General features: G+C 44.2%; 1 protein-coding gene across 2 annotated transcripts in view; it reads left to right on the top strand.

The window, feature by feature from the left end:
* Positions 1-24,492, top strand: part of PSTPIP2 (proline-serine-threonine phosphatase interacting protein 2) — a 348,974-nt gene that overhangs the window by 151,123 nt on the left and 173,359 nt on the right. For both annotated transcript variants that reach the window (XR_014969634.1, XM_085629151.1), the window contains exon 2: positions 9,098-9,198. Coding sequence is in view for 1 of the 2 variants with exons in the window: in XM_085629151.1 (XP_085485277.1) it covers positions 9,098-9,198 (101 nt within the window). In the remaining variant the exon portion in view is untranslated. The remainder of the gene's footprint in view (positions 1-9,097; positions 9,199-24,492) is intronic.

Below are 24,492 nucleotides of genomic sequence, written 5' to 3'. Positions count from 1 at the left end.
TCGGATACGAAATGCGCATCATTTCAATATGGCGGATAGGATTCGTGTGCTGATGGAGGTTGGTAGACTACCGGTACGGGACTCTAGTTTTCTCAGAAAAAAAAATATATATAGATTATTTTTTTGAAGATATAAAATATTACATAATTTTTCAAGTTAAAAAAAGGTTTATAGAGCTCGAAAATATTATTTAAAACATTAGAAAAAATATAGGTTTTATAAATATTAAAATATGAAATTAACATTTAAAAAACCTTTGAAATTCACTGAAAAAAACATAGGTTTTACAGACGTTATAGTTAGGAATTAGCATTTAAAAAACCTTTGAAATTCACTGAAAAAAACATAGGTTTTACAGACGTTATAGTTAGGAATTAGCATTTAAAAAACCTTAGAAATTCACTGAAAAAACCATAGGTTTCAGGGACGTTATAGTTAGTTGGACATTTCACTCCTAGAAAACCATAGAAATTCCCCTGTTATAGTTAGATGAGCTAACTATAACTCGCGCCCCCGCAATGCACTGCTGATGACTTCACATATTACATCATTCATGACCTGGTCAGTGACATCACTGATGACATCTTAAATGACATCACTGATGACATCATCCACGTGAAAATCTGATGCACCTCATCAGACCCTAATGTAATAGTTGATACACCCACTCTAAAATACAGACTATCATTTTCAAAACCATGAACACACCAATACCAGTTAGTACATATCCACTCACTAATTCCTAGGTCTACACACACATCCATTCATTCACTCATACAGTCACTCATACATACAGTCAGCCATCAATACAGCATTATCATATCCAGTCACATATCTATACAGACACTCACACACCGCCTCTCAATGATAGTTAATCACACAAGTAGTCAGTAATGGAAATAATCAATCACAGTTTTATTTACTCACCTGTACAGTTACGCATATACCACCTCACATATTCAGACATATACTAACACATACTTCCACTCTAATACAATAACTAATACAAGCACACATTGATCCATACATGCACTCTCACAATCACTCAGTCTCACATATAGTCATTTATACACTCCAACACTAATATATACTGCCTTTCACATGTGCTGTTACTCGCACATGTACCACTGAGGCATCCATTCACTCACCAATACACTCATACACACACTCACCGAGCCATACAGCCCTTCACAGATATCGACTTGAACACATATACCCAGTGAATTATCCACTCACACATCTATTCACAGAGTCACACCCACCACCCATCCACACAGACACTCAGGCACCCCTACAGATACTCAGACAACCAATCAATAGCCATATAGATCCTCATTTAACTGCTAACCAACGCATGCAATCGCTTACACACCAACTGACAACCTAAACTGTGTGAATGTCTGTATCAGTTGCTAACACATGCATTAAGTAAGACACAATTAATCACTCACTTATACAGTCAGTTACACACCCACTTAATCATCCATCCTGACTCTTATACACCCATTCATTCTTCAAAACACCTTGGCATATATATATAAAACATAGTTACATTTTATAGAAACACATAGTCACTGAATGATGTCATCAGTGATGTCATTTGAGAGGTCATCAGTGATGTCACTGACCTTGTCATGAATGATGTAATATGTAATATGTGACGTCATCAGCAGTGCATTGCGGGGGCACGAGTTACAGTTAGCTCAACTAACTATAACAGGGGAATTTCTATGGTTTTCTATGAGTGAAATGTCCAACTAACTAGAACTTCCCTGAAACCTATGTTTTTTTAAGTGAATTTCTAAAGTTTTTTAAATGCTAATTCCTAAATATAACGTCTGTAAAACCTATGGTTTTTTCAGTGAATATATATATATATATATATATATATATATATATATATATATATCCCCAAAATCATAACCAAAACTATGTAACATAGAAATGAGTGAGATCAAGGTGGGTTTGTGTCCACGAAGTCCAATATCTAATCTTTAGTTGGTACGTTGAATTGTCCAAAGTGTTGTGGACATTTTGGTCTATAGGACCATGTGTACTAAAGACTATGCTCAGGGGGACTACGCATTTGCAGGATGGCAGTAGCCAGTGACTATAAAAAAAGAATCAATCAAGAGACAGTACACAAAAATGTGCATGTTATATATGCATAAAGGCAACGTGGTAAATCTCTTTGTCGACATAGCAGCTACTGTTTAGTGGCTTCACCTGCACCGACTCAGCTCAACGAACATGGCAACTCCTGTCAATGGCTTCTCGAGGCCAGCGCAGCACATGCCAATGCAGGACTTTGAATCTCTATGATCAAGAAACAAAGTACATTCAGTCCTGCATCTGGCTGCACTCCATCATCGTTGGCTTGAACTTGTGATTTGGACACAGCCGACTGCGACCAAATAGCTGCAATTGTCGCTTCTTACTTCTACGTGCAACTTTTCTCTAAAACCTTTAAAACTGCATATTGCTGGTTCTACTGCTTGAATTTATGTTGTTTTGGTGTCAAATAATTAATACAAATTTACTGCATTTTTGTAAATTGGTGTGTGGTTTTTCTTGTGGTGTTGTTTTCACTTGCTGAAAATGGCCCTCTCTGAGGGGTCACCCCAAACCTTTGCCTTCCTCCTCCTATTTTTCTGACCTTCTTTTTGTTGGGCTTTAGACTCTGAGCACTTTACCACTGCTGACCAGTGCTAAAGTGCATGTGCTTCTCCCCTAAAAATGGTAAACATTGGGCTGACATTATACAAGCCCAAGACCCAAACCAAGAAGAAATGTGTAGGATTCAGAAGAGGCGGGGACCATCAGCTGGTTGCTGACATCATCCGAGTCCTGTGGGAAGAGATGATAGAGGCTTCCGCTGTCCCGGCAGCTATGACGTACTGGGCACCCTGGACAAGATTAACGATAGGGGAGCTTTGCAAAAGAAAGGAACATCAGCTGCAATATAAAACTCCCCTCAACCTTCCACGCATTAGCTGGCAGCAGGAGGAAGAACCGCTGTAGGGAGTGTGCCGTGATGTCACCTCCGTTCTGCTTGTCTGCGGCACGGACGCGCTTGATTGCAAGGCTGTGTAATGGTGTTTACATTAAGCTTACTAGGTCTCGCCTGTCCCTGCGCTTGCGCTGGTCTGGCGAGACTTTAAGTAAGGGCTTGAAAAAATGCTACTGCCGGCCTACAGCTTGCGTGCATGTGCGCGGGCCCACGCTTATGAGCAGAGGCACCATATGGCATTCCTCATGCTCCTTAAGCGCATCGCTCGCCGCGCGCTTGATCGCGATCACTTTCACTTTCGCGGCCGCGCGACGGCCGCACGAGCACCACTCCCTTTATACTCTCCCTTGTTATTATATTTCAATTACTTTTACCCCACCCATATAACCAATTAATTTAATATCTTCTCCCTTATAACCGTCACTTCCGCATCTTACCTCATTCCCAGCACATCAAGGATACAATAAACTAAGCCCTCAAAAGATGCTGCTGCACAAATTCAAAGACAGGATTTGTGACCACATCTTTAACATCCGCCTCTGCCTTAAATTAATTTTTATTAAATTAGGTGACTAAGAACAGTTTTCAGGCGCCCCAACGAGTCCATGGAGAATGTCAAAACCTCAGTCGAGTTTTCAGCTGTATATTCAATATAACCTTTTGCCAGCGAAACATCTGGGACAATCGGAATGATTGTGTTCCCTTCAGCGAGAGGTGGCAGATTGTCTTGAAGTGGCCACAAATTAGCAATTCAGGACAAACTTCAAAAACTCTTGAAAGGTCACAAAGTGGGCAACAATTTGTAATAATTGATCGCTGTAACAGAATCCTGCAGGCAAAACCTGGTGCACGTTGATGATGTTGTGAACATTAGCCCAGGGCCCACTTTAGCGTACTAACTGGAAGATTCACAAACGTTATACGTGACATTTAGAGGTCAGCATCTCTAGTGATAAATATCGGTGTTGTCTATGCTTGTATGTGTGCCCGATTGCTACAAGTGTCATCTCTTCTAAGTGTTATATTAAGGTAGTTGCTTCTATAGCATTTATGCTGTCTCGAAGCACGAAAGGCGGTTGAGTACTGTAGGAACAAAGTTTGTGTTCTCACTGCTCATATTGACCAGCACCTTGAAACCTATATACCTAGCTATCCCAGCACAAATAAATGACAGCATCAGCATGCCTTCTAACAGCCAGAAACTCCACTACCAATGCCCAAGTGCTCAACCGTGTGAACATCCGCCATGCGCACACAGGTGGCAGAGTCCATAATACCCATAGGTTTCAGCATTCATATTGCTTACAAGAGCTACAGTGTCCTCAATTGTGGGCACCCATAAAGCCAATAAGTGCCAATATCCATGGTGCCAACAATTCCCAGCGTCACCAGTGGCCATTAGTGTCAACATCCCTTTCAGCTGGGAAGTAAGTTTCGTTAGAATGCGAGCAGTGACAGTGCTAAACAAGCATTGGCATAGCCAATATGTCTCGCCTTTTGGACCTTATAAGTGTTTAGCCATGCAACACTTGATGGTGCTGCACCAAGGATGTTGTGCTGGATAACTAAACACTTATAAGGTCCTAAAGGCGTGACCTATTGGCTATGCCAATGCTTGTTGATAATAAACAGCTTGTCTGAGGCACGTATGCCCTTCACGGCAAGGCTACAGGGAGTGCGCGCTGCCGTGCAGGAAATTAACAAAAGAAGTAGTGCGCAAGACTAACCTATATGGCCCATCACGAAATAATGCATGTAACATGGGCAGCCTACAGGGCGTGACCAAACCAACAAAACGAGAGACAAAGGTAAGCTATAAACCGATGAAAACAAAGAAAGGAGCCAATCAAAAGCGATGGGTGTGCTGAGTGTCTATACACTGGATACAGCATGCCTCAAAGAGCAGCGCTGATAAGATCGATCTAAAAACAGGTGCGCGTGATAGCCAAAACCTGTTCTTTCATGGTAAGCAACTGATCTAGGTAAACACCCACGTTTTTGACAGACAATTTAGGAATTGGCACTGAGCCTAATTCTGAAGGCCACCATTCAGGGGTCCAAAGCTGTTAGGCCCTTCCAAACAGCATAATCTCGGTTTTGCTGGTATTCAGCTGGAGACAGTTTTACTGTCATCCTGGCTGCAACGGCTTGCACCCCGGCTGAAAAACATGCTTTCGCATTGTTCAGTTCTTTATCGATGGAGATTAGAAGCTGTGTTTTTTCAGCATATAAGAGAGGTTCGAATTCAAATGCTCTGATGGTTTAGGCAAGGTGGGCCACATAGATGTTAAATAGTATGGGGCTAAGACAGGAGCCCTGTCTAGTTCTATGGTGCGTGATTTATAAGAACCCAGATTGAAGGTTTGGGTTCTGTTAGATAAAAAATCAGCGAACCACTGTAGAGCATGCCATGGATTCCTATCACCTGCAGCCTCTGGAGCAACCTAGGATGAGAGACAGTATCAAATGTTGCAGTCAAGTCCAACAGCACAAGCAGAGATGGAGCGTTAACATCAAGAGAAAATCTGATTAGATCAGTGACCGCTATAAGGGTTGTCTCAGTGCTGTGCATAGGTCTGAACCCAGATAGCGATGGGTCCAAGTTCTTGTTTCATTCTAGGTACTCCATGAGTTAATTGTTTATTTGTCCTTCGAACATCTTGCTCAGTAAGGGAAGCCGAGGAATTGGTCGATAGATGGTGAGGTCCATAGATGGTAAATTGGCCTTCTTTTGAATGGGTATGATCTGTGCTGCTTTCCAATCCTAGGGTTTTTTTCCCAGTGCTGATAGATAAATTCTGCAAAGTGCAAATTGCAGGGGCGAGCTGTGTGGACAGTGCAGCAGAGATCTTGACAGGCGCGATGTCGAAAGGAGACCCTGATTAGGCAGATGCCAATGCTTTCCGAATAGAATCAGGCCGGAGTAGTTTGAAATTGCCTAAGATGGAATCACTGTTGTAAGGCGGCAGACTGAAGTTGGATTCCAGGCTTTCTTGCGCTCCTGATCTGAGGAAATATTTGTATATCAGATTTATTTTCTCTTCAAAGTGATTAGCAAGAGAATCACATAGAGCTTGTGAAAGCTGCATGTCTGATGAGCAAGCATGAGGGTTAATGAAAGTATTTAGTTGGTATTTACTTGCAGTTCATACATTGTAATCCTTCCAATATAGCACAGTGAGTTATGAAGGGCATGCGGCGACTCCACCTTGTAACACTCAGTCTTTTATAACACATCCTGTACATTGATTTACAACCATATGATTTATTGTCAATGTATAATGTGTACATGTGAAGTAAAGCGCTCTGACACCCTGCAGTGGGAAGAATAGCACTGTAAAAGAAAACAAAATCGTGGTATTTAAATTGTTTTTCATATAAATACTGGTACATACCAACACATCTGATATTCCTACAGTGCATGCATATCTCTTATGTGCAGGGACTGAACAAAGTCCAAAGCATGCCTCTCTTAAGTGCCTGTGAACTGATAGGATGTGAGGCTTTGCTTCCCGTCCGTTGTCTCTTGGTGTGAGGCTCCCGATAGTTCCCAGCCAGGATACTCCAACAAATGGAGGACTGATGGCCCCTTAACTTCTGCCTTTGTTTTGGGCCCTGTTGGAATTTAAAATAACAAATCCCCCTCGCCTGCACGTTCAGAACGAAGGTAGGGCAATGTGCAGGCACTGCTGAATGTGTCCCGGTGTCACACTAGATTACACCAGGTCAAGTTTACCATATTTATGTGGGGCCCAACCTCTTGGCAGGGTCGACAATATCTACCCTGTGAAAAACGTGGTTAGACGGCGCCTACCCATGTGTACCCTCGACTTGTGCCCTGCATTGGGCCTTTTTTAGAGACTGGCAGATGGGTTACTCTGTCAAAACGTGGCTCGTCCACAGTATAACAAGTGCCAAAGGCAATAATGCGCTGGTTTGTGACAAAGTATCACGCTGGCCAAATTCTAGTTCTGGCCCATTGTAGTCTTGATATGAGAACAGCCCAGACTGGCCACTGTCTGTGTTGGCTTGTTATGCCTGGTGCGTACAAGGGAGGGGTTACTGGCGGGAAGATTCTTATTTTCCAGGTTCGTTGTACGGAGCTGTCGTTCTGGTATATGCCCAGTGGACTCTTGTCTAGGTGGACTGTACTGGACATTCGCTGTAGGATAGTAGGTAGTGGGAAGCAGTTATTGGAAAATGACGGCAGGGAACTGAGCTAAAATCAGGGCAGAAGTAGAACAGGGATCACACACCTTCATCTGAGGAAGTGTTGGAGGGAAAGGTAGGGGCCTCCATTTTGAATCCTAGTGTGACTTTTCCATACAGCTTCTCAGATATTAACAGATTGCTGACTATGTAATTCTTTTTTATTTTTTTTCTAATAAATATTTTTATTTTATTTCAAGTTTCATGCAAATCAGACAAACCTGCAAAACCAAAATAAACCTCGCACATGGAATGGGCAGTAGTGCTCACATCATCTCAGCCTTTATGAATACACAGTTTCAATGCACATCATATTGTACCATGGTGTTTTACCCCTCCCCCAATTTCAGGCGATGACACTGCCCCTAGGCAATATCGACATAGCAGCTTCTCTTGGATAGCAGGGGCGTGCCGTCATTTCTATTTCCCTTCATTAGGGACTTGTGTGGCCTCGCCTTGCAAACTACGTCATTCTTTATCCATGCTGCCAGTATTGGTTGTGTGTCTTTCCCATTGTACTACATCCCGAGGTTATGTGAACAATAGAGGTTTGCAAGTATTAGAACTGAACTCAAGCATTGTACAGTGCACTGCTCCAGGGACCCTGGTTTCATTACTGTACTGAACTTTCAGTCTTGTGACATTACCCGTTCTAGCACGGTCTCACTCTACTATCTTGTGTGCTTCAGTGATGTTGTTTTTAGTATTGTATTTTGTGTATCCCACTGGTATTACTGGTTTATACTAGGAATATATATATTGAAGATCTGATTTATTGTTAAACGTGTTGTGAACTCCTGAACTTGCCTGGTCATTTTCCTGTATTGCTGCTTTGAAAACCATGTTACTTAGATGTACCCCATCAACCCTCTGTTGAATTACGCCTTGGGCAGCTTGCCCCTGTCTAGCAAGCGAGTCAAGGGTGCTTCGTTGAGAGCCACTTTCTGTTTCTGCCTCGGTCTCCTGAGTGCTGGTGACCAGGAGCGCTTGTGTTTACTCCTGGTGGAGAGCGCAGTGACCCCTGTCACTGAAAGGCTCAGTGAACCTGACATGACCGATAAATAGATGCAACAGACAAATGCCTGGGGGTGCCAGTGCCAGTAGAGTGCCACATCTTCTGCCCATCTCATTTGCAGTAGATTGGCACATCTTCTGCCCATCACATTTGCAGTAGAGTGGTACATCTTCTGCCCATCACATTTGCAGTAGAGTGGCACATCTTCTGCCCATCACATTTGCAGTAGAGTGGCACATCTTCTGCCCATCACATTTGCAGTCGAGTGCCACATCTTCTGCCCATCACATTTGCAGTAGAGTGGCACATCTGCCCATCACATTTGCAGTTGAGCGCCACATCTTCTGCCCATCTCATTTGCAGTAGAGTGGCACATCTTCTGCCCATCACATTTGCAGTAGAGTGGCACATCTTCTGCCCATCACATTTGCAGTAGAGCGCCACATCTTCTGCCCATCTCATTTTCAGTCGAGTGGCACATCTTCTCCTCATCTCATTTGCACATCGCTGTCACATTAACATCTTTGTGCTGGCCGGTTGGACGGAGTAAGCCCGTGAATTATCTGGGTTTTTGCTAGGACAGTGTTGCTTGGCAGCCAAGGTTGGGTAAGACCCTGATAGGAATCTTGAGAGCTCAAAATGGTCTTCATAAAGCTAATCCAGATTGAAAGGTGGGCTCACAGAAGTGCATGCCAGCACCGCATGATGTGGTGGGCGTGGAAGGAATTGTATCGTAAGTTGGAGGAGTTTTCTGTATAGCAGTTGCCACAAACCGAGTGTATTAGACTGTTCCCATCATTCGATATTTGATTATTTTAAGCGAAGAGGATCACCAATTAAAACTCAGATGTTTTTGCTCACAGAGTCATGACATCACAAGCACCGCGGGCTACGACTGCATCATCCACTACTCGAATGAAGGCAGGAAGAACTGCAAAGAGTTTGAAGACTTCCTGAAAGAACGGTATGTCCTGCTCTTATACGATCATTGTCTCAGATGATTCTTTTTAAAATAATTTTGAGACCTGTCTAGTTTTTGAGGGTTTGTTTGCCAAATTGAAGCCTGTTTTCATGTACTCTCTTACTCCACAGTGCAATTATTAGCAGCGGCGGCTCCTCCACTAAGGCGGAGGAGCGCCGCCTCACTGCATTTTGAGCAGTGGAAAAAGGAAAAACAAAATTATAATAACAGTACGCTATTATACTTTTATTTTTCCATTGTCAGGCAGGTTTTTGGGGGCGGGGCTTGGCTGTCATCACACCCAGCAAGAGAGGAGTGGTGGGCACTAAAGTACGCATGACGGTTGGGCCGGCCATCTTGGGCCGCCCCAAGCAGTCCTGCACACTTTGCATGTTCCTCACCAGGCTTCATTACACAGCCTGGTGAGGAACATGCACAGGCTCCCAGTGCCTGTCTGAGCACCAAGCCACGGCGCTCAGACCAATCACAATGCTGCATTGCAGCGTTGTGATTGGCTTAGGGGAGCCTGGATGTGCTTCCTACTTCAAGTAGGAACAGAAGAGGATGACGCAAGGTCCAGCAGCAAGGTTAGTAACTTTTAAAAATCTATTTTTCTCTTCACCCCCCATCCACCCCCCCCCCCCGACACTCTTGCTACTTGATGGCAGCCGCCACTGATTATTAGCTGAATTATTAACAACGATGAGCCTTGAGGAGTGACGTGTGTACTACCTATTCATGGAATAAACCTTAGAGCACTACATGTAAAACAGTAGCTTGAGATACGTAGCTGTGCAGTCATCGTCATGAGGGGAAAAGCCAGAGTGGTTACAACTAACATGAGCCTCTTTGATCCTGGTAGTGCAGGCCGGATAAGTATAGAGGTAAATATTTAATTGCCAAGACAATGCCATGACTGTTAGACAAGAACAAGGAATACAGCACCATGTACTCTTGACTAATGCACGATGAGGGCACGAGTGCTATTATCGAAAATATCTTTGATGCCCTCTTTCCAGCTCTGCTACTTGCCCACACCATCCTCAGTACAGGGACCACGTCCTGCTTTGATGTACAGCTCAACCACGCTGCTAGCATTTTTGTCCATAGGAGCATGGACAAGTTCATCCTAGAGTTCAAAAACATGAGGATGGCTCATATCCATGTGAATCCATGAATAGCATTTATAATGAGAATATATATTCTTACTGGAGGAGAATCCATAAGGGGTACAATAGATCGTTGAGTCCATCTGTAGAGCACTCGCCTATAATTATCCTACTCAACAGTTTTACAAATCGGACTAGGGCTAGGTGTGAAATACTATTCTGCATTTATTTAATATTTTGTATAGTGCTGGCTTGTGACCAATGCTTCTGTCAAGGAAAAAATTGGAGAGGAAATAAAGTGTTGATTTGGAAGCAAGAAATGAATACATAAGCCTGAATTATGTAACTAACCCAGTTCCATTGAGAGATTTTACATTTTAGTTAGACAATATCTAATACTAGTATTAACTGCTAAACAGTTCTAGCACCGTGAGCTAGCACCGTGAGCTCTTAGCTGATGCTTGTTTGTGGTCTGAATCCGCCTCATCACTTTTAAAGTTTTATTATCTGTATTGCTGGGAATTGTGTCAGGGATTGTATTTTTTAATCTGGGCGTGCCTTGCTTCCGCATTCCACTATCAGGCTGAGTGCTGATTGGTCCGTCTTCTCTGATCAGCAGCTCAATCAGGAGGAGCCAGTTGTGCCCCCGGCTCTTAATGCCTGCCGGGGCGCAGACACGCCGCTGGCACGCCAGTGCTTAATTTGTAAAATATTAAGTGCCAGGGCTCTGACCATGAGGCCACTACAGCTTGCACCACCTTTCGTTCCTGTCATCGCTGCCAAAACAACTACTCACCATCTCTCTCACATGTAAAAGCGACAGTTCAGATTATTCCAGGTGCCCAAAGCTAAAGGAATGGTTGGTGAGGCAGGTATTAGCAATTTGTTTATGTATATTGTTTTCCCAAACAACTGTTATACTGCTCATCTCTAAATTACATGAGAAGCACCACCTTGTGGCCAACTGCCCTAAGTGTGGTGTTGATAATTAGGTGCCGGTTCCAAACACCGGAAACCAATTAAGTGCCGGTGCTCAGCACCGGAAAGCTCCGGCTCAAATTAAAAACTGTGGCACGCAGAAGGCACGCCTAAGGCAAGCCCATCTGCGCCCGTCCGCGCCTGGGCGACGCCAGACATGCTGTAGTTTGGCCAGCGCCAAGCAAGTGTACTCCCGGGACAATTTATTTGCAATCAGCAAAGGGGTAAGTTCATGCGCCCACCAATTATATGTCCCTCTTGAGGGCCCCTTCTGTTGTAGGTGTTTTGGGTTTAATTCCTGGGTCGACGCATCCCTCCTACCCCCCTCCCTGCATGCTGTTAAACTCCTCAGCTTAAACTGTCACTCTCTAGTAAAGCATTTCGCTGAAATATATGATTTACTCGGCGATGAATCTCCAGACATCCTCTTCCTAACTGAGACATGGCTCACGGCCATTGCGGTGGTAAAGCCTGGTCTGGCCCTGCCCCAGGGTTTCAACATCGTGACTCTTAATAGGGGGCTCGGGGTGGTGGCAATGCTATCATCTTTATACGCTGGTTACACCTGCATTCTTATTAAAAAGGCCCCGGTGGGCTGTGAGTGCGCTCGCTTCAAGATTGCCTTCAATGCCAACTTCACTCTGTCTGGGCTCCTGATCTATCGCCCGCCTGGCCCTTCTAAAGACTTCAGGGACACTGGCCATTGGATCTGCCAATTTTAGCATCATTGGTCACTTGACACTAGACACCAATCAAGCCTGCGAGATAGGCAACTTTCTAGCAGATCTTGCTGTCCTCTAGATTACACAGCGTGTCCTAGGCTGCACCCACTCTGCTGGACACCTACTAGACCTGGTTTTCTCCAATCTATCCAACCTCACGGTTAACACGCCCTTTCGGGTGAGTTGGTCGGATCACTACTTGGTACCCATGGCTCTTCAGGGAGTAGGGCCACCTCAGGGTGTAGCTCGGAAATCGGTCTTAAAACGCCTGTGGAATAAACTTGACACCGAGCAGTTCCGTGTCCTGCTCCTGATGCCCACACCCAACCTGCTGGGCGACCCGGATGTGGCTGAAACTACCCTATCTGACTGGATCTTGCACTCCCTTGAAACTCTCATTCCCGCTAGGTGGTCACAGAGTCATAACAGGCATTCAAACTCTCCTCAGCCTCCCAGAGACAAACTCCACACCCCCATGACAAGCCTACCCGTAATGGCACATCCCTCTCCTTAACTCCTATTCTACCCACCTCTCTGGAACCCCACCCCCCACTCCTCTAACACACTCCTCCAAATTCCCATGTCCCCAAATGACCGTCCACCTCCAACACCCTATCACCTCCCTAGTACCCCTCCTCCCCTTCTAAACCGTCCCTTAACGACCGTTACCCCTCGCCTCTTCCCCCACAAACTACACTTCCACCCATTATGCGGTTACCACATCCCCTCTCGCACCTCACATTCTCCCCTCACCTCTCTCCCCTCACTCCCCTCCAGGCCATCACACATCACACCCATCCCTCCCTCCCAATACCGGGCCACACCAACCTCCCCTGGCCTCCCCCACTCCGCATTCAAACACAGATCTACCCACATTATCCCCACTGACGAACCGCTCACCCCAAGCTGTCAACCTTCTCTCCCTAGCCACTCCGTCCCTAACTCCTCCTCCATTCCAACAACTTCCACTTCCCTCCTATCCAACCTCTGCCAGACACTTTGTAACTTGGACTACAATCTCTCTACCCTAGCTACTGAACTTACCCTACTCAGAAAAGATTTCAATCGGTTCACATCCTACAAACCCATAGCCCTCCCCTCTTGGCCCTCTCCCCCATATGCTAGCCTTCGAGAACACTCATATCCCAAACATTGGATAACAACGCCTCTCCTCACCCGCTCTCACAGACCACTTCGAACGTCGAATACCTACTCCGCCCCTGATCTCTCTGTCCTCTGCAACGTCTACCTTAACAATCCCCCACCTAAAGATCTTTCTCCCTCTCACTCCAATATCCCTGTTTTCCTGGGGACCAGCAGAATCCCTGAGTCTCCTAGCTCCCCCAGAACCCCCCCCTCACCTCACCAGCATTCAATTACTCCCCGCCCCTATCACCAACCCCAAGCCCCTAACCTGCATGCTCGTGAACTGCTGCTCGGCTGTCCGGCATGCGACCGAAATCCCAGAAACCATTCTTAACGAAGGTACCGACATCGCCTTCCTCACTGAAACCTGGCTCAAAGACCACTCTACACCCATCATCGACCTTCTGGCCCCCCCTGGCTACTCTATTTTCAGAAGAGACAGACCTGAAAAAATAGGGGGTGGTTTAGCAATCATTTTTAAAGAAGAACTACAACTCTCCCCAATTAATAACACTGACTACACAACTTTCAAATACTTAGGAGCCAAACTTAAAATTAAAAGCCCCCCCCCCCAAATACGTCTGCATAACATCTACCACCCTCCTGGTGAACCCCTTCCCTTTGCCGAAGAACTATCTGACCTTCTAACTAAATCTCTACTTTCCAGCTGCAAAAACCTCTTCCTAGGAGATCTTAACCTCCACTGGAATGAACCTGATGGCCCTGCAATCAACCTTCTCAATAACCTCCTTGAGATTAGCGATAGCAAAGGAGCTATTCTAGACGCCATCATCTCCAACCCTGATCTTACATCCTTATCCAATATCATCCCTATCGACTGGTCTGCCCACCATCTCATTTTGTTCACAATCTCCCCTCCAGCCCCACCCGCACCCATAAAAATCAATAAAACTACAATTGTGACCGGAAATCTTAAGCAAACCACATCCACCCCACCCCCTCCCCCCCGGGCTCACTGGCACTTAAACTCCAATCCTAACTTAGTCTCACCCCCCCCTCCCTTCAAATGCAAATGAACTCACTGAGCACTTTAACAAAACATAAAAAAATGCCCCCTCTAAATCATGGTTCACCCTCGACCCTAATAAAGAAAGACGCTCACTGAGACTGGTGGAAAGAACATGGAGACAACACCCTTCCCCATCCCATCTTGCTCTCCTCAGAATTGCGAGATCCTCTTACAAAAAACACATCTTTTCTGAAAAAGCGTCATTCTTTCGTCTACAACTCTCTCGTGCCAAAAACAGACCTAGAGAACTGTTCAACATTATTAGAAATCAAACCTCCCCTGCATCCCTTAACCCGGTGGCCTCCACTAACAAATGTGAAGAAATTGCCAACTTTTTCAGTGAAAAATATCGCAAAAATTGACTGTGCTTTCCTCTATACTCAACCCAGGCTCACCCCTCAACTTCCCCTGGATACCACACCTCATCCACCCCTCTCCTGGAACACACCCCTGACTCCTTCACTCCCCCTCCCATCACATACCCCTCCTGAACCCCTCCCCACTACCCTAACCCTTAAAAATAACGCCTCATGGCATAATTTCCACTCCGTTTCTGAACGGGAAGTCTTTAACATCCTAGCCAAACTCAAACCTTCCTCCCACACCAAAGACCCTCTCCCTTCTGCACTTATCCAAGATCTCAAACACGTCATTGTCTCCCACTGGACCAACATCATTAACGCCTCCCTCTCAACAGGGAGTGTTCCAATCTCCCTTCAACTCGGACAAATCACTCCCATCCCCAAAAATCCCAAGGCTGACCTCAATGACCCTAACAATCTCCGCCCTATCTGCAACCTCCCCCTCCTCTTCAAAGCCCTCAAAGTGCGCCCTACTCCAACTGGACAAACACATTGACACGTACAACCTTCTAGACCCTCTTCAAGCTGGCTTCCGCAAAGGTTACAGCACTGAAACCGCACTGCTCAACATAGTCGATGCTATTCACTTAGCCCTGGACAAGGGCAAGACCCACCTACTCATCATTCTTGACCTCTCCGCGGCATTTGACACAGTTTACCACCCAACCTTACTCAAAACACTCAAAAATCGCTTCGGCCTCAATGGCACTGTCCTTAACTGGTTCACCTCCTACTTCCAACATAGAACCCAACAAATTAAAATTCAAAACTGCCTCTCTAGCCCAACTTCTGTCTCCTTAGGTGTCCCTCAAGGATCCATCCTTTCTCCTGCCCTTTTCAACCTCTTTATGGAACCCCTTACCCGTGTACTTAAACAAGCTAAAATCAACTATCACCTGTACGCTGACGACACCCAACTGTACTATAAAATAAAATCCCATGCTGATATCCTGCACCTTAACACTGCACTAACCAAGATCCAAACCTGGTTCCACAGCAACCATCTTAAACTCAACCCTAACAAAACTGAGATCATCCTCTTCTCTCCCAAAAACAACCCTCTCCCCATTCAAACATGGATCGCTGACCTTAACACGCTAAACTGCTCTCTCTCCCTCGCCGAATCTGTTAAATCACTTGACATCACCGTCAACAATAAACTCACACTAAATTCCCATGTAAAGAACTCAGCAAAAAGTGCACTCTTCACACTCCGGCATCTCAAAAAAATCAAACCTTTTATTCCAGCTGAAGACTTCAAATTAATTATCCAGTCTCTTGTCCTATCCAAAATCGGCTACGGAAATGCCCTTCTCTCTGGTGCTCCCAAAATCCACCTTGCCCCCATCAAATCCGCCCTCAACCTCGCTGCCAGACTAACAACAAACTGTAAACGTTTTGACCACATCTCCCCTGCCCTCAAGACCCTCAAATGGCTCCCCATTGAAGGCAGTTCCTCCTATAAAATTGCCTGTATTACTCACAAAGCCCTTTATCAGAAGACTTCAACCTACCTTACAACTAAACTTAAAAAAGCTGGCTGTGCCCGAACACTGAGATGCACAAACACTCTTCTTCTCATACCCCCCCCCCCACTCAAATAAACCACCTCGAAGTCCCGCTCCTTCTCTGGCAAGACCCCAACCATTTTGAACGCCCTCCCCAAAGACCTTCGATGCAACCCCTCCTATTCCAGCTCCAAAAGAGACCTTAAAATTAATTTTCTCACTAAATTTTGGGGAAATTAAATCCCTGATCTCCTTTCTGACTACTTTCCCTCCTCCTTCCTTAGGCAACTCCGCCTACCCCCCACACTCACCCACCCCCCTCCTGACACCCTCCTCTCCTCCATCCCCCTCATTATACCCCCCAACTCCCTACTATGTCCACAGAGTCCACTTTGGCATACTGTAAAATTACTATTTATAAGAACATTCTGGTTCTTTCAATTTGTTTTCTGTTTATCCTATATGTACTTCTGCTCACTATGTACCCTAAATTGTTCCCTTTATTTTGTTCGACCACTTGTTTAGCTTGTTTCGTTCAAATGCTATGATTGTTTTCTTGTGTAGTTCCATTGCTGATGTAAGAGCTATATAAAACCTTCAAAATAAAAAATAAAGTGGTATGATGGCAATTTGTCCACGGCCCGGAAAGCCTGTAAAAGCATGGAACGGGTGTGGAGATGGGACTACGATCCAGTTTTGAAAAGGCAATATCTGGCCGCTATCAAAAACTATCACAGGGCCATCCAGAAGGAAAGGGCAGCCTACTTAAAAAGCTAGAATCAGTGGCTCTGTCTTCATTCATCAGACCCCTAAAATCTGGAACTCATTACCTTTGGAACTTCGGCTAGCCTCCTCCGAATTTATCTTCAGGAAGAAAGTGCCTTTTTGGTTCCAGTGAAGCTCTTTCTGTCTTGGCCCAACTCCTCCCCGTATTCAGCATCCTAGCGCTGAGACACTTCGTTAGAAGTAGCCATGTGCTCTACAAAGGGCACTATTATTATTATTATTAAAATAGACATATTAATGGAGTTATACAGCAAAGACATGTTGGAAGATTTGCAGATCAATAGTCTGAAATCACGATCTACATAAAAATTTATTTTTAATAGTTTAATAAGTTTGCGGCTCAGAGTACATCATCCAAGGGCTCATGTGCTCTTCCTTTGTGCAAGTGACCAACTCTGCAGTCATATTTAAGTCTAAGAGAAGAGTTGTTGAGGCACTCGAAAATTGAAAAATATTTCCAACCATTTATACAACAGTACATAATACACAAACTAATATTCTTTTCTTTTCCCAAATGACGTATTCTTCTTTCCAATATATCTTCAAATTTTCTTAATAAACATGTGTTTCACAGTTGACAATAGCAGCTTCTCAAGGTTGTGCCAACGATAAAGAGTAACAAGACGTAAATGAGCACAAAGTAGAAATGAAAAGTGAGAAAAGAAAAGAAAGCAATTAGGGAAATTAGTATATTAAAATAATCTGGATTTGCAAATTAAGATGACATTGCCTACTTTTGTAGTGCATCATCACTGTTTTTCACGTGCATATGTACATTAATTTCTGAAGTCACTGTTTATGGAAATGTAGCATTACAAAATAAATTAGGTACATAAATAATGATGGAAGCAAAGCATACTAGTAGCATTTAAATTTTTAAACTACTGTCACATAATTGGAGTTGAAGGTGGTTTTAAAATACACCCCACATATATTACAAAGGCATAATCAACATCACCGTAATCATTTCACATTTATTATGTATAATTAATTATGTTTCTAAAACGTCAATATACACTACCTTTAGTAATTTTACTGTTTTGCACTTGAAGTGTATTTATTTATGCTTGATGTCATCATAAAACATTATTATGCCTATTAATTGATTAGTACTCTATTACCCCTATTCTTTGTCATGCACTACCACACAGGTAACTTAAAATGCTACTATTTTCCGTGGAGTTATATCTCATATGAAGGTTGAAATCTGTTTTCCTACAGAAGGCAGTAATATGGTAATCTAATTGTAAGAATATATCTGTGGATAATGAATAGACAATGATATAATGTTTCTCACCATTGAATTGTTGGTGTCTTAGGTTTAAACAGTAGAACATTAGTTCTACAATCTGATGTTGCTCCTAAAATGGCATCAATGATATCTAAATAGGAAGAAAACATAAACCTCACACTCTTTCTGGAATTTGGTCTATGACCATAAACAAAAGAAGTCTGAGAGTTGGTTCTATAAGTATGACATTGGACCTTGTCTTGAGACAATGTATTGCACAGAAACCAATTGCAACATTTCCTATATCATACATTCTAAAACAAATACTATGCCATAATACCTTTGAATTGAATAACGAGAACAGCCAGAGCAGCTAAAACAATTAGCTGCATGTTGTTAAAAATGGAGCAACTGTGTATATTGCTAATATGTATATCACATATCTGAGAAACTTTGCAACCAAGATAAGAATGACATCTTTAAGATTCAAAGTTTCATCGATAGTGACTCCATAAACATGACACCAACCAGAGGAGATAGAGGGCACTCTGATTTATTATCCCTCTCCGGAGAGTCCTGCTTCAACAAGACTCTGGCTGATGTAGCTCTGTTGGTTGTCACTAAAATAATTTTTCTCATGCTCTACTCTAGATCAATTTGTTACAAAAATTATTAACAGAAATGGCCATTCAACTAAGTTGAATGTTTCTTTGCATTCGAAGATACGCTTGCGCTTCCCTAACTTCCAAATTTCTCTATGAGCTATGTTATCCATTTTGTGTTTTCAAGTGTTTGTTTAGCCATAATAGGGCCACGTCTTCCTCAACCAAGAATAGGAGGACCTTTTTCAGTCTGGCAGCAAAGAATTTTGGAATCAAGACTGAGGAACACTCTTGTGCCAGGAACACACAGGTTGGTCAACTTTAGCAGGACTGTGATGGCCACCTCAGTCATCGGGTGTCTTATAGCTAGTTCTAAACGAGTGATTTTGAAAAAACTAGGTAGAGTCTCAAGATGGAAGGTGCATTTCTCACTCATGTAAGATAACTCGTTCATGGATTGAATGATCATGGTTTATGGCAGTTTCATGGCAACCCACATTTAAAAAAAAAAAAGCAAGACAAGCCAGTGACTCAATAAAGCGTTTGTATAGACATTGTTTAGGCTCCCCGTAGAAAGCACTGCTTCTGAAATGAATCTGATGGAACGCACTTCCTCTTAACATTTACATTACCTGAGTTGCTGGGAATCCTGGGTTTGCCACCTGGTTTGTTTTGGTCATAGGTGTACCAGACATAATCTCGGACGCTTGCTTGTTTCTATGGAATACATGAAAGAGGTTTAAAACCAAAAGCATTTATCGTTAGACACAGCCTTTGATTCTGTGAATTGGCCATATTTGCTGCAGATAGTAGGAAACATGGGGTTTGGTCTTTCATGTCATTGATCAGACTTCTTTAAAACAGTTTTCATAGCTATAGTGGTACTTTCAGATTTTTTCATTTTAGAGAGGGGGCTCGACAAGTCACCTCTGCTATTCTTTGCGCTGGCACTGGAGGCACAAGCGGTATGTGTTAGGAAAGATGTCCTTGCCAGGGGTCTTGGGTGAATGAGAGGCTTCCCCTGAATGTTGAAGACTTCCTCTTGTATGTAGAGGACTCCAGATCAGCAAAAAATAGAATTTCATATATCTTCAGGAAATTTGGTAAGCACTCCCAGATATAGTAAACTTTCATAAATGAATTACATTCCCCCTCTTGGTGTGGGAACCGATGGTAGAGCACTCCTTCCCTTTTAAGACGGCAACATTCTTCTATTTGAGCATTGATATGACCAGGGTGAAGGATGGTTTCCAGAAGAGCAATGTATATAACACCCAGCTCAATTTAAGGGAGCTATCCCTTTCCCTCTAGTAATATTTTCCAATTTTCTTTACCTCCTTCAGAGGTACCACATAATGTGCCTGAGAACTTCCTCTGAAAAATATATGTACTTGTCCATGCTTTGTTATGGACTGGCGGTCCACCATGGATTGCCCTTGAAACTCGAACGCATGTAGTTAATGACGGAGGAATTGCATTAACAGACCTGTGGACGTATTAGTAGGCAACACAGTTAGTTGCGATCATTAACTGGACATTCTCATCAAAGCAGTAACCCTCAATCCAGGTTGAAAAACATGCCATGAGTGAGGTTACCTAGCATCACTGGACTAGCTCAACTAAAGTCCTTACCGAGATATATGTCAGCGGTAGCTCGAATGTAGAGACAGGCCTACAAAATGATGGCACGAGAAGGTAAATTAATGGGAAATATCCCTCTATGGGTATGTAAGAGGCTGGGCGAGCCAGGCTCTTTTCATTGCTTCCAAAACTAGGACCTAATTGGGATTTCTACCCTGAGAGATGTCTGGGGTACAGATGACTTAAAGCCCATTATGCAACCTGCAGAACAATATAATCTGAAAGCTATAGAAATACTATTTATATAATTCTGCCATGCCTTACGGACCCATGTAAGAAAGGTCTCACAAATCTTGATCGGACGCCATCAGAATGCAGAGTAGTCTCCAAGAGACTATCTAGAAAAGCATTGTCAATGACCTATAAAATGCTGATGAATAATGCAACATGCAACCTAAACAAATGAAAAACCTGGTGAATGGCCAACCTAGGAGAAACTGAGGTGTCCAATTGGGAAAAGGCCCTTCAGTACCTGAAAGCGGTAACCGTATTAGCAGGATTCAGACTGCCACAAATTAAAAATATTACGCCAGTGCTTAATTTGAGGGAGTGTTTGCCGGTGCTTCACAGTAGCACTTATGACAGATCACCACATGGTGGAGCTTTTTGTCTATTATTGAGGTGAGCCCATCAACGAAGTATATACTAATACAATATACAATAAAAATGAATAATCCCTGCATTCCAGGCCATTCTTGTAGCTTTGGGTGGTCTGGAATAGTTTTAATTGTCACACTTGTAGGGGTGTGAATTTTAGTAGTTGTGTTGATAATGGTGCTGGCAGCGTTGGCAGGGCCTGTGAGTGGTGCAAGCTGCATTGGCCTCTTGAGCTGGGTCCTGGCAATGTTTTACAAATTAACCACCGTACACCACGTGTAGTATACCTGAAGAGGGTTAAAAAGGTTCGGGAATATGGAATCTGATGTTCTTGAGAGGGTGTGGCCAGCTGAAAAACCTTTTCTGCATCATATGGTTAAGTCTGGTGTTGACACAATTCTGGGTGGGGAGGGGGCATTCATATGATTATAGTTCTGGAGTCCACAGTATCACATATGCAGTTGGGAATATGGTCTGATAAGAATTTACTGAGAAATAAATTCAACTTGGGGCTCATGATTGCACTCAGTGGTGTGGCCAGACTTAAGAAAACCCAGAGGTACCAACATTGGTGAAATGGAGGCTCAATATGGATTGCGTCATCCTGGCAGAAAAATGTGGATTCAAGGGTAGAGTATGCCTATGTGGAAACTATTGAGACAACCAGGACGAGGGCTGGAATGGAGAAAATAATACTCAGGCGTGATAAAGATGAGATGGGATAGTCTGCAGTGCACTGCCCCGCCCTCATTTTTCCCCCACTGTCCACAGCAACATCCACACAAAAAACTTAGTAGCACATCTGTGACAGTAAATAATGTCCCCTCCCCCACCCCCACCATGAGGACACTAACGACCCCTATGCTTATTGGGAAAAAAATGTGGCTTGATGCAGTTGCGCTGAGTTTATTGTGTTCAACTACAATTTAAAAAATCAAATTGTTTTTGAAGAAGAAGAAAAGTCACAATAAGTCATGGATGGGCTGTCATCATGCTTGAGATAGACATTTGTATAGAATGCCCACAATATGAAAAGTATTTCTTCAAATATTTCTATTTTATTGCTATTATATAGTGCACATTTAAAATACATTACATTTCGAAGAAGTTGCAGTTACTCAAGTTTCTAAAGTAGGAATTATTAAGCAAACAAAAAACAAACTTAGGGAAGTCGCAGTTTCAGAAATGGCAGTTTTAAAAAGGCTAAATTTTGTTGATTTCCAGTGGTGGCTGGTGACATTTGAAAGTGGTGAGGCATAAACTTTCTGTCGGAGTGCACCCTGGTGAGTGAGCGCAGCGAGCAAGCCCAAACATCTTAAGGGCGGTTTTGGGGCGGTTCTCCCCTCGAGAAAACTTTTAAAAAGAATGGGTAAATGGTGCCTTTTCAAGCAAATTTGAGAAGCAAGAGGGTTTATGGTTATGAGTTTTGTAGTTATTACATTAATAAAGGGATGATATATAACTACATGTAGATAGAAATGTTTCTGGAGCTAGGCCCTGCCAGTGCCATGCACCTCTGAGCAATATACAGGCTCTGTGCCAGCAGGGCCTAGCGTCAAACATTTCTATTGTTGTGTTTTTGAAGCTAGGCCCAGTGCTGGCACTCAGTGTGTATGCTCCTCAGAGGTGCATCACGCATGGCAGCCTGACATTTTGTCAAATACTCGGAGCATTAGTGTTACCCATCTTGCATAGGACAGAGAGAAAGGAGAATGACGGAGACAGGGGAATAATCACACCAACCTAAAGCAAAGTAGCTTGTGGCATGCAACACATTTCAGTTCTCTTTAATTTGAGCTCCCGCCAGACTCTAACCTGGTTCCCCAGCTTCAAGGTCGGCCGCTCTAACCGTTAAGTCACACCCCCAGCGTGTGATAGAAGTTATAAGCCAGTCAATCAGCAAAACAATGACCCAGGGTCAGACTATGCTAGGTGTGAGACATGACCTAAGAAGCAATACAGCAGGAGTGGCACTATGCCATGACGGAGACCCTCTATCTGTTTTCACGCACATACATTCTCTGTTGGACCCCTCAGCTCCCCCCACCCCTTCTCTGTGATCTCTCCTCATAGTCTTGCAGTTCGGCCTAGAGTTGCCTGCCCACGAGCTAGTTATCAACGAGAAATCCAACTCCCCGCGCCTCTAATAAATCCCAAATTGTTTGGGGGATTTCTAAGAAATGAGGGGCTTTTACAGACGTAGTAAAGCGAGTACTGTGGCGGGGAAACCTCAGCCAGCTTAACCCCTTCGCCGCGGCAGGAATTCCGCCTCGGCGCTGGGGGGGTTTGGGGGCAGTTGCGGTGGCCCTGTGCTCGTGACGGAACCACTCAGTCGCGAGTCACGGGTGAGCTGTGCTCATGACGGAGTGGTTCTGTCACGTCTCCGCCCACTGCGCTAATCGCCCACATAGGCGGGGAATTAGCGCCGCGTGGGCGGAGCGGCCGCCAACGGCCGCAGCATGACGGAACCACTCCGTCATGAGCACAGCGCACCCGTGGCTCATGACGGAGTGGTTCCGTCATGAGCAGGGAAAGGGTTAAAGATCGGGCCTTGAGCAGCCTATTCTTTTCCTCGTTCCTAGAAACGGAAGGAAACTATTTCTAATGAGTGGGGCTGTTTTCATTAGAGGGGGGAATTCACAAAGGGTTGAATAGTTCAGGCGAGCAGCACGTGAACCTCTGAGCCAGCAGACTAACTAGCGCTTCCAACGCACCTCAATCTCTATGACGGGGCAGGGTATCCCTTCAGTGCCAGCAATACGTCCCACAAACAGATCAACCAATGCACCTCATCTCTTACCTTCAGCACAGCAGCCCGACTTTTTTTTAACAAAGAGTCCATAGCAAAAAATCTCAGTGTCGAGGTTGTCAGTGGCGCAAGAGAGAAGAACAAACCACTAACCTTGCACAACAGCCAGCGGGGACGACAGCAAGCAGAAAGGCCTCCCTATTCTCCAGGGCCCAACCCCCCACAGTGTAGAGGACACATCTATGGGAGATAGCACTCCGGGGAACAGGGAAGGGACAATGAATGTGGTAGCGCTGATGGTCTTGTAATCTGGGGGACGCGGGAGGTCTAGGCGCCTTCTATCGACGTGCTGCAGACAAGACAGAAGACTGTTCAACTATCAGGGTTGTTTCGAGGGGACTGTGACCCTACGTACATAACCTTTCGTTTACTCACACTATCATGGAGAAACTGGTGTCTCTTTCTTTGTCCTGTTCTCGCCCTCTCCAGGTTAGAAGTCAGATGCAATCGTTTGTACTGGGAATTAAATCCGCCTGGCTGTTATCTTCACAGCACGCGGTTACTAATGTATTTATCCCCTCCTGAACGTCACAATGCGCATAGCGCGTTAACCACCACTGCAAAAGGAATACTAGGAAGTGTAGTAAATGGGCACTACAAGTCTTAGCGGTTCTCAGCGTATAGCCGTTTACGTCACGGCACACGAGGAAATGGGTGCTACAAGTCTTAGCGGTTCTCAGCGTATAGCCGTTTACGTCACGGCACACGAGGAAATGGGTAGGAAGGAGACGCTGCAATGTTACCTGTACACGGCGGGGTCTCTTCTCTTCGACTCT

Source organism: Triturus cristatus, chromosome 2_1 (genome assembly GCF_964204655.1).
Source record: "Triturus cristatus chromosome 2_1, aTriCri1.1, whole genome shotgun sequence".
NCBI lineage: Eukaryota > Metazoa > Chordata > Amphibia > Caudata > Salamandridae > Triturus > Triturus cristatus.
The sequence above is the reverse complement of the archived record's forward strand: the minus strand, read 5'-3'. Positions and strand labels throughout refer to the sequence as shown.